The 14,722-nt window shown below is 39.8% G+C and overlaps 1 protein-coding gene across 2 annotated transcripts in view; it reads right to left on the reverse strand.

The window, feature by feature from the left end:
• LOC134610649 (baculoviral IAP repeat-containing protein 1-like) overlaps positions 1-14,722 on the reverse strand; it is an 87,968-nt gene that overhangs the window by 37,262 nt on the left and 35,984 nt on the right. For both annotated transcript variants that reach the window (XM_063453718.1, XM_063453719.1), the window contains exons 4-6: positions 8,405-8,486; positions 1,932-1,983; positions 1,071-1,190 (exon numbers count right to left, since the gene is read on the reverse strand). In XM_063453718.1, the coding sequence (XP_063309788.1) occupies positions 1,071-1,190; positions 1,932-1,983; positions 8,405-8,486 (254 nt within the window). The remainder of the gene's footprint in view (positions 1-1,070; positions 1,191-1,931; positions 1,984-8,404; positions 8,487-14,722) is intronic.

Raw genomic sequence — 14,722 nt, forward strand, 5'->3', positions numbered from 1 at the left:
GTCTTTACCTCCTGAATCATCATGTTGGGCATGACGACACTAAACTCTTTGAATGTCATTCAAGCATTGGGAAAAGGTGTTGGCATAAGAAGCTTCTGACTGGATCAGGGTGGAGATTGCTGTGTGCGTGTAGTATATCCCCATGTTCTAAGAGAAGCCCAATATCAATTCATGATCTCACTCCGGATGGAGTGGATGGAATTGATTGAGCAGATCAAGTGAGAGCCACTGTGAGACGAGGATGGCACTGGATTAAAACTTAGTTTAACTTATTTTTGACAGTGCCAAAGGAAAGTTTTGCCAGTGACCTTAGTGTTAAAACTGCACTCTAACTTTATGAATAAATATATTTGTGCAAGTTTCAAGTTTAACAGGTTTCATTTGTAACAGTTTTTCTGGAGTCACTGATCATGCTTAAAGCAGACAGGTCAACGGACACTCCAAGAAATGGATGTCTACTTATGCAAGCTGTATTGGCTTCTGGTAGTATAAAAGCGGATTCAGAGTCTAACAGAGAAGTGTCAACTAGCTTAATTTAAGCCTCCTTCAGAGTCAACGCAATGAGTCCAGCAGCCAGATCAGCAAGGTTTTCTGCCAGATGTAGCCACTCGTTATCCAAGTGGTTGAGCCCCTGAGCAGTGAGTGACTGTCTGGTCTTAAGCAGAGATGAGATACTGGGACAGATAGATGGTAATGTAGTAAGGCAAGCCGAGGTCAGTGGGAAGGAGAAACAGCAAAGTCAGACAGTCCAAATTCAGCAACAGGTTGAAAAATCAGGAACCAAAATAATATGGCAAAGATACAGAGACAGGAAGTGGCTCAGACACAGCTGAAGAGAATTGGCACTAATATCATATCATGCAGAGTCAAGGTTATCGCAGCTCAGTTAAATCTGCAAAAGGCAGGTTGGCGAAGAGGTAACGAAGAGGGCCATCAACTGGAAATGGGCAGATTAAATGTAACAATTGGCATTTATCATATCTGCCATTATAAACTATGTTTCTATACTAAATCCAATTTAAAAACATATATTTTCTTTCAAAATACCCTAGTGGGAATATTTCACTCACCTACATAATAAAATCCAACTCTTGCTAGATCCATAGGGTTTGCATGCGCATTTTGTGGCCAACTCTTAAATGAATCAAGTCGGACTCCTTCATCCTCAAAGATACTCAAACTTCTGTGCCCTTTAAAAAAAAGAAAGCATCTCTAATTATTGAGTAACGACTTTGTACTCTGCCATAATATTATTTCTGTTGCTAGAGAATGTAGGATTAAGTGTGCACAACGTACCACTTGCTTCAGTTTTATAATTTGGAATTATAATGTGAAGCTGAGAATTGTCTTTGTTAATTGGGTCAAGAATTAGTGCTTTTTGAATACACTCAGTTTGCTGATCAAGACAAATTTGTAAACTGTTGATCTAAGTACCATAACCACTACAGTGTGCTGTAATGATTATGGTGCCAGGAATTCTTGGATGCAGAACGCCGGTAAACTTTCAAATCATTTAAAAAGTTTTAAAATTAATTTGTTGTGTAAAAAACACATTGTCCTTCCAGTCTGCGTTTCTATGATAAAACCGAAATTCATACTTCTACATTATCATACTACCTCATCCCAGGTTCAGACAATATTCAGTGGCTGAGTGTGTCGAACTTCTAGCTAGAACAATGAAAGTACAAATGAGCTCGGCGGTGCGGTGCTTAGCAATTTAAGTGAGAGTGATCAGCTGATGCTCTCAGCCAATGAGTTTGAACTGCAGGGCTTAGCTCAGAAGAGCTAAGAGGAGCTCCTGAGGAAACATTTTGACACGTACAATAGGAGTGCCATGGCACTTCTGGTACCATAACCACTACAGCATGCTATAGTGATTATTATGCTTGAAATATTCCTTTAACATTTCAATGGTTTGTTGTTTTACTTACTTTTAGCTATGGGTAATGTCTGGCCACCAAGAATTGTCGTAAAATTCTTTCCCTGAAATATACAACATAGAACAGTATCTTTTTTACTGCGGGTAAGTAAATGCTTTAGGCAGAGCAATATCTCATTCAAAGCACAATGATCATTTTGTATATGATGCCTTCAATTATTCCCCATCCCCCAAAATTGAAATACTTTGTAGGGTTACTTGCTTAAAAAAGAAAAAGCAAAAATTGGAGCCAGGCATTTAAAAAGTGTGTACTTAAACTCCATACTGGATCAAAAGACATTTATAGAAAAAAACCTTTTGATAAAATGTAATGTTTGGCTGATTCTACATAGGAGATGCCTAGCTAGGAAGCTACAGTCCTTAGTACACAGCAGAAACAATATCCAGGTACAAGATGACAAACATGAAAAATTTAAAGATTTATTGAACATAACATAGCATGGAGAGCGGGGGGCAAAAGACCAAAATATATAAATAAATAAACTGTCCAACCTTAGTCCTATGAAAAATGGAATTGTAAATTATAGAACAAAATAGTTAAACTGAAAAACTCTTCAGCTTCGCTAACTTTCCAGCACTATAATTGTATTCTCCTGTGTTGGCCTGTATGTGTCTTTAAATCCCCTTTTGCCTTTTTGTGTATCTTACCCCCCTTTTGTGTCTATTTCTTTCCCTTTAGCATACAGTATTTGCCGTTTTTTTTTTAATTCTTTATTTTATCGTGCATAGTTAAGACAAGGTACATTTATGCCGGCCAGTGCCACAACAGCATTCTGCCAGAGTTTACACGTACATACAAAGACTGGATGTGGCATGAATAGACAGTGCACATTTTGTATATTTAAGACGAATCAAGCTTGTAGAATAGGCATATAGAACAGGCTTATAGTACTGGCTTATATAGCAGGCTTGGAAAACAGGCTTAGAGGATTTATCTAGGGCAGCGCGAGGTATTAAGGTTATGCATATCATATCTCAATATGTGACTAATCCTAGAGGAGCAACATGAACATTCAGGTGGTTGTTAAAATTACACAGGCTAAGGGACTACAGCTGGGCATTACTTGAGGGAGGAGACCACCAGGTCTATTAATGACTGGGTACTAGATAGTAGTGGGATCAGGTGGATTAGTGTTCACAGGAGTATAAGCATGAAACAATCTTTTAAAACCCATGCTGCAATTGTATATCAGTGCTGTGTGTATGAGAGGGAGCAGCAGAGTATAGCTCGAACTCATCTAGTGTCCCCTGATGCTTGTTCTACTCAGTCGATCCGCAGCACAGTCCCTGGGGTTTTTCCCACAGACAGTTCATGCTTGTCTGACCCCCGGTCTAGATGATGGTCTTTCTGCCAGTGTCCTCTGGGTGTCTGTGGGCTGGGTGTTCGTGGTTCCAGGGTTGCTGGGCAGGAGGCTCCTTACGGTGAGTGAGGGGAGAGTGCCTGTTTGTTCTGGGCGTCAGCTCCCTGGGTCTTGCGGGCAGATAACTTCGGGTTGGTCGCTGGTGACGGGTGCTGTGGCGCCGCCGCTTACTTGGTGTTTCCCCTCCTCCATCTCCATTTTTCATCAGTTATGCCGCACATGGTCTCCACCATCTTAGGTTTGGGCCCTGAGCCTGTGAGATGGCCGGGTGTCATTGCCGGATCTCTGCTGCCACGCTGTGAGTGCGGCTATGGGGCGAGGACCGGGATCACCCCCCCGGTCCAGAGGGGGGAGGAAACAGGGCCGGGTCCGCGGTGAGCCAAAGTGCCGTTCAGGCTTCGTTAGGCAAGATAGTGGGGTGGCTGCCGTCCACCCCACTCACCGCCGGCTAAGTTCCCGCTGTGAATTGCGGAGATCTCACCTCCGAGGGACTGAAGCTACAGAAGCCAGGCCCTCATCGGATCCGGTAGCCTTAGTGGGTCGTGGGTCGCAGTAGTAAGTAGTTGAAATCGCTGTAAAGCTTAAATTACTGGCTTAATCATTTGTATGTTGCAGGAGCCGAGCTCTCCTGCGACCGTCCATCTTGGCGGCCCAGCCCCGCCCCCCAGTATTTGCCTTTTTAAGGACTTCAATTAAAAGTATTTTTTAATCATTGATATATAATAACTTTTTATAGCTTAAACATTGTACACTGGCGCACTATAACTATATAGTACAGATTATATGCCATGCATTAATATATTACATAAATGATGCAAACAAACTTCAAACAAAAATAAATACTTATCTTGTAAAGACCATACTGCTATTGTACTTGCACAGTAAGTATCAGTAACAGACAGGCTCAATCCTCACCAAGAAAAGGCTCCACAAATTTATCTTTCTGTTTTATACTGTTCCTATCCCATAAGCCTTTTCTAGCATGGATTTATGAGATGAGTAGTTTACCCACAGCAGCACGATTCCATTTATCACTTAGGATGAGTGGAGCTAGTTTAATAATTGATACAATTCATAACATAGCTGCTATTTACACATGCTGTACATAAACTGTAGCTTGGTGTATCTATCCAATGCATTGCAATAGGTGGGTTATTGCCTGCCTATTGGGTTCCATTAAAGGAACACTACAGTCACCACAACAACTACAGCTTATTGAATTTGCTCTGGTGAGTAGAATCATTACCTTCAGGCTTTTATGCTGTAAAAACGGTCTTTTCAGAGAAAATGCAGTGTTTACATTACAGCCTAGTGATAACTTCACTGGCAACTCCTCGGATAGCTGTTAGAGATCCTTACTAGGATAGGAAAATAGGCTCCCCGGTAGGATGGTTAGGGAAATGGTGAAAATGGTCTGTGGTACGTTTAGTAGGTTTCGAGTCCTGTCGGTGGCCCAGAACCTGGTGGGGTAGGGGTATCCGGGTATACCCCTACCATGGTTAATAAAAATGTTGGCACTTTAAGTTATGTTCATGTTGGAATACTGTTATATTATTTATATATGGGTCATTGCCTTTTTATACCTAAATGAAGGATACGGATGTGATGGCAGGGTGTGGAGCAATGACTATTTTTCTATGTTAATTTACTATTCTATTTAATAAAAGCTGTGGACAATGTGACCCATATACCTTAGTGTCTGTTTTTTATTGGGTTATGTATGTGGGGGGTTTTGTTCTGATTCTTCCTGCCCATATGGCGACTACGCACCTGTCATGCATTATGGAAAGTCATAAATAAACTACAAACTCCCCCAATCCACTCCCAACCCTCCACTGTCAAAGTGGATAACCAAACCCTGCAACTTCGCTTAGATGTGGCAAATGCCTTTAATAAGGATGCTCTACTACCCTGATTGCCAAGCTAATAAATGACACGCAAATGTGGATCAGGTCCCACTAAATTTGCAAAGGCCCAATATAGACAAGTTCATTTTTAGACCTGTACCTGTTAGTGTCATCATAAAACATCTTAATAATCTAAAAATGAAAAAACAGTCCGGACCTGATCAAATCCCAGCAATGCTGTTGAAGCTCAGTGCGCCAGCAATTGCTAAACCCGTCGCAACTCTAATTAACAAATCCTTGGTGTCTGGATACATACCCAAACTTTGGAAGACTGCGAGAGTAGTGCCTATCCATAAAAGTGGTGACCCTACTTTGGTTTCTATCGCCCAATATCATTGCTCCCGGTATTGTCAAAAATCTTAGAAAAATGTGTCCATATGCAACTATGTGAGTACTACCAACAATCAAACTATCTGACCCCTGATCAATCGGGCTTTCGCTAGAATCACTCCACTACAACTGCCCTCTTAAAAGTTTGCAATGACATCCAAACTGGCATGGAACAAAGACACCTAACTGGAGCTATTTTCCTTGATTTTGCTAAGGCCTTTGACACAGTAGACCACAACATTCTGCTGCACAAACTCAAAAACTCAAGTATTGGTGATCATTCTCTAACCTGGTTTCGATCGTATGTATCGGATCGCTCGCAATATGTGTCCATTTCTGACAGCGACTCCCTCCCTCTCCCAGTCACGTGTGGTGTTCCCCAAGGTTCCATTCTCGGCCCCCTACTATTTACATTATTTATAAATGATCTGCCTAATGTCTGCAAATTCTCAAATGTACACATGTACGCAGATGACACCGTAATCTATGCGAGCAAATCCAATCTACCGCAGCTTGAGGCTGTGCTCCAAGACCAGTTTACAGAGATAGAAAAGTGGATCGCAAAAAACAAACTCTTCCTGAACACTGGAAACCACCCAGAATACGTTTAAATATATATATAGAATAGAATGACCTGTATTCAGGTAGAATCTCCAAGAGTATGCTCTGTGTAAAAAATCAAATAGCTAACATAGCGTAAAATAGTATAATATAGGTGTGGCGGAACCAACTTCGCCACTGTGAACTGGAGAAGCCTGGTTGCCCGCCTGCTGCCTTTGGACTATGGACCAGACTTTATGGGAATGTGATACCCCAGATAGCTATACCATGGAGCCTATTCATATAATGAAAGACTATGGGAAAGACTTTAGCTCCATGGCAATTGTACTGTGTGAATAGGATCTGCGCGCTATTCGGTAGTTTTGTGCGCTCAGATCCCAGCTATCTGGGGATATGTGAAATGTCTGTGTGTTATGGTTAAAAAGTTTCTGTATTTTAAAGTGTTTTATGTCTTTCTGTAACCATGTGGTTAATGGAGTCTGTCTCTGTGCTGGAGATAATTAGATTACTTCTCCAGCACAGAGAAGGCTCTGTAAAAAAACCAGTCTGAGCTGGGAAGCTAGGGGTTTTAAAAGATACTTTACTAACTTTTGAACCCCTGGTCTGATCCATACCATTTTTTAATATGGTGTTCCCCTGAATGGATTGATTGTGGATATGTATTTTTATGTGAATGTGATGTATGGTTTTAGAGTTAGGAAAGTTGTGTAAAAGTATATTTTAAACTGTATGCATAATGGGATTATGTGTCACACTAAGGGGAGGGGATGTGTGGGAGGTAACATCTATGTCATTGGTTCTTTTATGCCTCCCCCTGGGTGTGGCCTGTATGTGTGAGTTGGAAATAAAAGCCAGGCTGGATGAGCCAGTCCTCTGTTCCTGTTTAACCCTCAAAATGAAGTGTCGTCTCGTTCTTGGGGGGAATTGGATTGTAAGCTGACTGCCAGGAGTGTAAGCGGATTGTATGCTTTTCTTGTTCAGCTGTTCCAGTTCGGAGTGTTATCTTGTATCCAGTTCGGGAGTTTGGTGTTCTGCAGTAGCTGTGCCTGTCTCTCAAAAAGGGGATTATCGCCTAAACGGATTTTATCCTCTTGTAAGTGAAACGGTCCGTTACAATAGGAATGTGAATGCGTAAAATATGAATGCACTCACAGGAATGCAGGTCATTCTATTCTATATATTTAAACGTATTCTGGGTGGTTTCCACTTTTCTTGTATATTTGTATATTTTCTTAGGTGGTTGTGAAGTACACCTGGGATCACTTCCAGTTATACGTTTTTTCACTTTTAGTGTATATACTTTTCTCTTGTTCTTCCTGAACACTGACAAAACTGTCACAATGATCTTTGGAACAGTACCTAAATTACACAAATTACACAATTCCCACCTATCCATCAAAACAAATTCAAATGGCACACTGACAGCAGTCCACTCTTTCAAATACTTGGGTATGATGTTAGACCCCAATCTATCTTTTGACCTGCACATAGAAAAGCTTGCATCTAAACTTTATCCAAAACTAGGTGCCTTGTACAGAAACAAATCCTGCCTAAGCCCTACAGTAAAGGAAAAGATTGTACAGCAAATGCTGATGCCAATCATTGATTATGGGGATGTAGTAAATGCATCTGCATCACAATCCCACATTAATAAACTCAACACATTGTATAACTCGTTCTGCCGATTTGTGCTACAATGTAATTACAAGACTCACCATTGTGACATGCTAAAATAACTAAACTGGCTGTTGCTGGAATCCAGATGCACCCTTCATCTTTCCAGCCTTGTGTTTGAGAGCTTTTATGGGAAACTCCCACCCTACCAGAGCAGAATGCTCTCCTCGGCTGTTCCTACTTCCTATAAGCTCCAATCCAGTACCAACACTTTACTTAGTCTACCTCAATACAAAAAGAAAGCAGCCCGATCCTCCTTCTCCTACAGAGAACCGCAATTGTGGAACGACAATTTAAAATCTTCCCTAAGCCTAAAGTCCTTTAAGAGATCCCTCTCTACATACCTCAAAATAGAATGTACCTGTCATGGTTGATTATATATTTCCTACCTGTTCTATGTTAAATTTTGTATTTATTGTGTATTAATTTTTTTTTTTGTATTTTATTGTACCCTAATGTAACAATGCAATGATTTGTGGACCCAGGACATACTTGAAAACGAGAGAAATCTCAGTGTATCTTTCCTGGTAAGATATTTTATAAATAAATAATTTTGCTCAGCTTCTACAACAATTCCAATCCTGGTTTAAATGGCTACTACTGTCATCTGATTAAAAATATAATCCACCTACCGTATATCCAGCAAATCCGACGTAAGATTTAATGTAGTTCCTGACTTCAGCTGGTGTTAGCTTACTTTGAAGGAAGTTACACCTAAAAATATCAAAATAGCACAAATTACTGGGCAGAATACCATAATTAACAGACTAACATAACAATTGTGATGCAATCTGTGGTGTAACCGCAGTAGGTTCCCCCATTTCCCAGTATAAAGTCTTAAAGCTTAGAATGTAGCTAACCTTACATATATCTTGGCCATAATTCTATATAGTTACTAAGAGTTCCTCTATTCAAAATATATAAATAATTGAGAATACAATAGAAATCAGGGATTGTTTTGGAAGCAATAAAGTTTTGTATTTTAAAATATTTTATGAAATACAAATATAACTATAGACAAAACTGAATAATCTATTATAACAATTTACAGCAAAGTTTATAAGATTAAAGTATCTGCTTGCAACTTCAGAAAAATATAACATGACATGGTGTCACGTTAACCTAAGACAAAATGGCGTCTAAAATTCTAAACATCAGGGTAAGACATCAGTTTGATAAGTAAAGGAACATTGTATGAAAAACAATATTTTTCATTAAAAACAACTCATCAGTTTGCAAAGTCTCTTAAAGGCAAAGTACACATACAAATTTTATTCTAAAAACCCTGTAATATTTGATATTGCCAATAACAATTACATATTTTAATACAATTCCCACACCCTTGCACACCACCAAGTGTACAAGGTAGTAAAAAAAATCCTTTATCTTATAAGAATCCTCTGGGGATATCCCAGGTAGTATCCCCCCAAAGTCAGCAAACCAGAATACAGTATAAAAAAAGATGCAGCTGTGGGTGTACAAAGAAGACACTAATATAGTGTAATTCAGTACAGCACATAAAAATGGCCCATCCAGAAATACACCCACTAGAACAAGCATGTCAAACTCAAAGTCGAACACGGGCCAAATAAACAAGGTTTTTTAAAAAAAATAAAGTTTCATAGAAACGTAGGTTTATTTCAAAAAGTACAGTATAAAAAAAAAAAACAGAACCCCCCTCTACTAAACCACATCACCCCGCTCTGCTAAATCCCAGTCCCCCCCTCTATTAAATTCCAGTCCCCCCATATACCAAGTCACAGTCCCCCCTCCTCTACTAAATCCCAGCAGCATTTATATATTAATTTAAAAATATATATTTTGGTGGGCGGAGCTTGGGAACGAGACGAGACAGACGCCATTTCCAACGGCTCCCGATCTGCCGATACTAATCCACAAACTGAGACCTCTCACGGGAGCCCTTCAACCTCCAAACCACCCTCATCAATCTCAGGAACCCTTGCCGCATCGATCGATGCCTTTTAAGTACGCACCGAAGCAGACCAAAGTGAAAAGCAAGCCAGGAGCCTGTGCGCCCTCGGCCTTCCCCTGCCTGGAGACTTTCCTCCTCGGGTACCGTCTGACCGACCTTCTTGCTACTACGGGGAAGACCGCGACAGCCCCCCACAGCACTGAAACAGCAATGGGGAGACAATCCCAAAAACCTCAGCCAGGTACTCCGACCGAACAGGGGGATATAGGGACACTACTACAATGCCAAGTGCGCCCCAAGATGGCTGCCGCAGAAGGCCCGGTCCCCTCTGTTCCCTCTCCACAGCCAGTCCCAAACAAGCCACCGGAACAGCCTGCACCTCGGAGCTCCCAACCCCCAGCTACTGCCACATCAGATGGCTCTGCTCCTGCTACAAAACAAGACCTGCAGAATATGCTGCATGAGTTCCAGAGAATCCTGGCAGCAGAGCTAGCACTTATCCATACAGGTATACAGCAGGTCACAGACAGGGTGCATACAGCTGAGGGTGCCATTCAGGATATGCAGAATGGAATGGCTACAATGAACAAGACAATCCTACAACTACAATCTACCCAGCAGGCATTTTCACTGCAGCTGTCAGCCCAAGAAGATAGATATAGACGGAACCACATTAAAATCCGGGGCATACCCGCAACAGTAACTGTTGAAGAAATGCCGCACTACATCAGGAGGCTCTTGGCTTCCGTACTGCCTCCGTCGGTAGACTAGTAGCTACTACAAAAGACTGAACAACCCCATTTTGAATACCCTGGGTTGTTTACGTTTGCAAATGGTATGCCATGATGGTGTTAATTCCCATTCCTGGGCTACCATATGGTCTCAAAAGGCAACATAGACCCAGCAAACTAATCTGGCAAACTGAAATGGGCAAGCCCTATATTGACCCTGTAACTTTCCAAAACACCATAAAACCTGTACATTGGGGGGTTTGTTATGCTCGGGAGACTTAGCTGAACATAATAATGAGTGCTGTAAAACAGTAAAACTTATCACGACGATACCACCAGTAAAATTGCAGTTTTTGTTTTAAAAAAAATGCAAAAAAAAATTAACACTAACTTTGGCATGCGTTTGTGATGATGGTGTTGTAAATGGACAAGATATATGTTTTTGCTTTAGGTGTTTATACTCTTTTGAGCCTTTTGGTCTCCCTTTATTTTTTTTCCCCAGTTTCTTTCCATACTGTGGCAAGAACGTGGAGACCAAGTGCAGACCGGAGGTGGAACACAAATGGCCGCAGCGTGAAACGCATCTTGGAGTACCAGTCAGAATCCAAGCACTGTTAGTGACACCGCGGAACCACCGGACAGTTCGCAGAACCCGGGAAATCAGCAAAGAAGATTAGATAGAGCTGAATTAGACTAGCCCTATATAATCATAGACACAGGGGGAGGGATTTATTCTGCTTATTTCCTTTGAAAAATTGTTGATATTGTATTTTATTTGATTTTATGCTGTTTCACTTTTTGGGTCCATGAAGAAGTCCCACTTGGGGACAAAGCGTGTAGGACTGCACTTTTATTCATTATTTGTCTTATATGATTTTTATCTTTCTATTGGTTATTTTTATTTGTTAAATAAATACCAGCCTATTTTGGGAAACCTCTGGAGTCATGCTTTCCTTGGTGTGTAGTGATTGCTGCCAAGAGCAGTGGAGACGTGTACTAGCCCCCCATAATTCTAAGGGGATACACCCTAAGGTGACATAACCATCTACCTTATAGTGAGTGTACTTCTGGCTGGGCCATTTTTATGTGCTGTACTGAATCATACTATATTAGTGTTTTCTCTGTAGATCCACAGCTGCATCTTCTTTTATTGTAATATATGGAATATGTATGAAACTTGTTTATTGCTTATTGCTTATTTAGGTTTTGCTATACATGGCTATTGTCAAGTTCCCTGAATTGAGGCTCAAGTCCATCAAAGATAGGGCAAAGAACCCTATTTGAAGCCATTCCACATTTGCCCCAAAAGGGAAAATTCCTTCTTGACTCCAAATTGGCCGTCGGATTTCTCTTTGGACAACAAGCTTTTACTCCAATTATTAACTATTCTTTACCTATAACTGTTTTTGAAAAAAAAAAGCTGTGAAAAAGGCAAATATCTGCACAGAAATTTGATAAAACAACATCCAGAAGCAGAGAATTACACAGCTCTATTGCTTTTACTGTAAAGAACATCTTGTTTTGTTTCCTTAGGTGAAATCTCTTTTCTTCCAATCTAAATGACCTTTGCACAGTTCTATTGTTGAACAGACTATCAGAGAGCACTTTGTTCTGGCCTGTACCTATTAGCACATTGTAATGTTCATCCCCTTTGAGACGCCTTTTTTTTCTAAAGTAAAAAGTTCACGTTTTCTAGCCCGAAATTGTACTGCATGTTCAAAGGTGATATTTTTGTCCTGTGAATCGCCACCCCTTTGTGACAATATCTAACTGGCCTTTACAACTCCTAACATTAAACATTGTAGCCTAGACTGTCGCCTATAACTATTCCCAAATCCTTCTTATTTATTGTTTTCCATAACTCAGTACCATTAACCCCTTAAGGACAGAGCTTCAGAAGCTTGACTTACGCTTAATGACACAAGCAATTTTTGCATTTTCTTGCTGTTTGCGTTCAACTGCAATTTGCATCTCTCTCATTTATTGCACCGACGCATATTATATACCGTTTTTTAAAGGACAGAAAGGGCTTTAATTTGATATAACATATATATATATAAATGCTTACTTATTATAAAAAAAATACAGAAAGATGCAAAAAAAATGAAAAATATTGGGTTTTTTTTACAGTTTTTGCAATCATAATGTGTGCATAATTAGTGCAGGTTAAGGAAAGTAATTAAAAATAAATTCATTTATTTGTTCTGATTTACAGAATATATAATGTGTCTGGGATTTAAAGTTTTTTTTGGTAGTTACAGGTCACAAAGCACAAGGAGTAAAATAAAATTTTAATGTGGAGCGATTTTAGAATTTGGTATGTTTGTCTTGTAAGCCTAATAGCCATAAAATAAAACAAAATTGCCACACAAAAGTATATATTTATATAAAGTAGACATCACAGGCTATTTACCTAAGGTTGTTTTGACACTTTCTACGTAGCCATTTTACCGCCAACCTCTGCTAAATATTGGAGTAAAATTGTGTTTTTTGGGGGTTTTCGCACACAAACGTATAACAAAGAACTTCTCATGTGTATTTTGTAAAGTTGGTGTGTGCTATTCCTGTACAAAGTTTTATTATGTGTTCAGTTACTTCTGCTGAGTACAACGGTACCCCCATTGTATGTCTTTGGCACTATTTCGTGAAGCTACAGTGCCATATAGGAGACCTGTCCTTTTCAGTATTCACAGTAGAATTTTGAGAGACGGATTTAATGAGCCTATGCTTCCATTTGGGGTACTATAACAGTGTGACTGTTCAAAAACCCCCACAAAGGCCTACCATTTGTGAAAGTAGACACTCCAGGGTATCTCATAAGGTGCATATTGTGCCTTAGCATGCCCCCATTTTTTCACCAATATATGCCAAAGTATGTGGTAAAAAATAATTTTGTGCATTTTTTGACATACGGATTGCATTTTTGCTGGGCATTTTGTATATTTCATATGTGCCACTAAGTTCAAAAACTCCAAATTATGCTCAGCTAAGTCTTCTGAGTAAAAAGACATCCCCAATGAATGTCTTTGGCACTATTTTGTGAAGCTACAGTGGCATATTGGAGACCAAGCCATATCAGTTTTTACAGAACTTTGAATTTTGACGCGGGGCCTATGTGCAATTTCCAAGCATCTTCGTAAGTTTTAAATTCAAACTACCCCACAAAGGCCTACCATTTCTTAAAGTAGACACCCCAGGGTATTTCAAAAGGCATATTTTGAACCTTAGCGTGGGATAATCTTTCCGCTAGCTTGTACCAGGTGTAGTGGTAATAAGCGTTTTTTCTGCCTTTTTGACACACAAAGTGAGTTTGCACAGTATATTTTGCAAACCTTATGTGTGCTACGACTGTATAATACTTCATATGTTGCTCAGCTATGTCAGCTGAGTATAAAAATACCCCCGTATGTACCTTTGCCAGGTATATGTGGACATCAGAGGGGCACATTTGGGACATAGTCATTCCAGTTTTTTTCAAACTTTAAATTTTTACGCTGTGCCCATGTCCCATTTTAGAGTATTTTACCAGGCTATATAATTCAAACTACCCCACAAAGGCATACCATTTCTTAAAGAAGACATCCCAGGGTATTTCAAAAGGCATATTTTGAACCTTAGTGTGGGATCATTTTTCCGCTAGCTTGTACCAGGTGTAGTGGTAATAAGCGTTTTTTCTGCCTTTTTGACACACAAAGTGAGTTTGCACAGTATATTTTGCAAACCTTATGTGTACCACCACTCTATAATACTTTATATGTTGCTCAGCTATGTCGGCTGAGTACAAAAATACCCCCGTATGTACCTTTGCCAGGTATATGTGGACATCGGAGGGGCACATTTGGGACACAGCCATTCCATTTTTTTTCAAACTTTTAATTTTTACGCTGTGCCCATGTCCCATTTTAGAGTATTTTACCAGGCTATATAATCCAAATACCCCATAAAGCCATACCATTTCTTAAAGAAGACATCCCAGGGTATTTCAAAAGGCATATTTTGAACCTTAGCGTGGGATCATTTTTCCGCTAGCTTGTACCAGGTGTAGTGGTAATGAGCGTTATTAAATTAATTTTTTAACTTTTTAAAACTTTTTTACTTTTTAAAACTATTTTTTAAACTTTTGTTTTGCTTATTAATTTTTTTAAAGTTTCCTAAACTTTCGTAAAACTTTTTTTTACAGATTTAACATTTTTCTAAGCTTTTTCTTTTACCGTTAACCCCTAACTAGCAGTAAGCAGCACTAACAGTAAATTCCCAATTTTCCCATAACTCCCACCCACCCCAGC

This window comes from Pelobates fuscus, chromosome 5 (genome assembly GCF_036172605.1).
Source record: "Pelobates fuscus isolate aPelFus1 chromosome 5, aPelFus1.pri, whole genome shotgun sequence".
Taxonomy (NCBI): domain Eukaryota; kingdom Metazoa; phylum Chordata; class Amphibia; order Anura; family Pelobatidae; genus Pelobates; species Pelobates fuscus.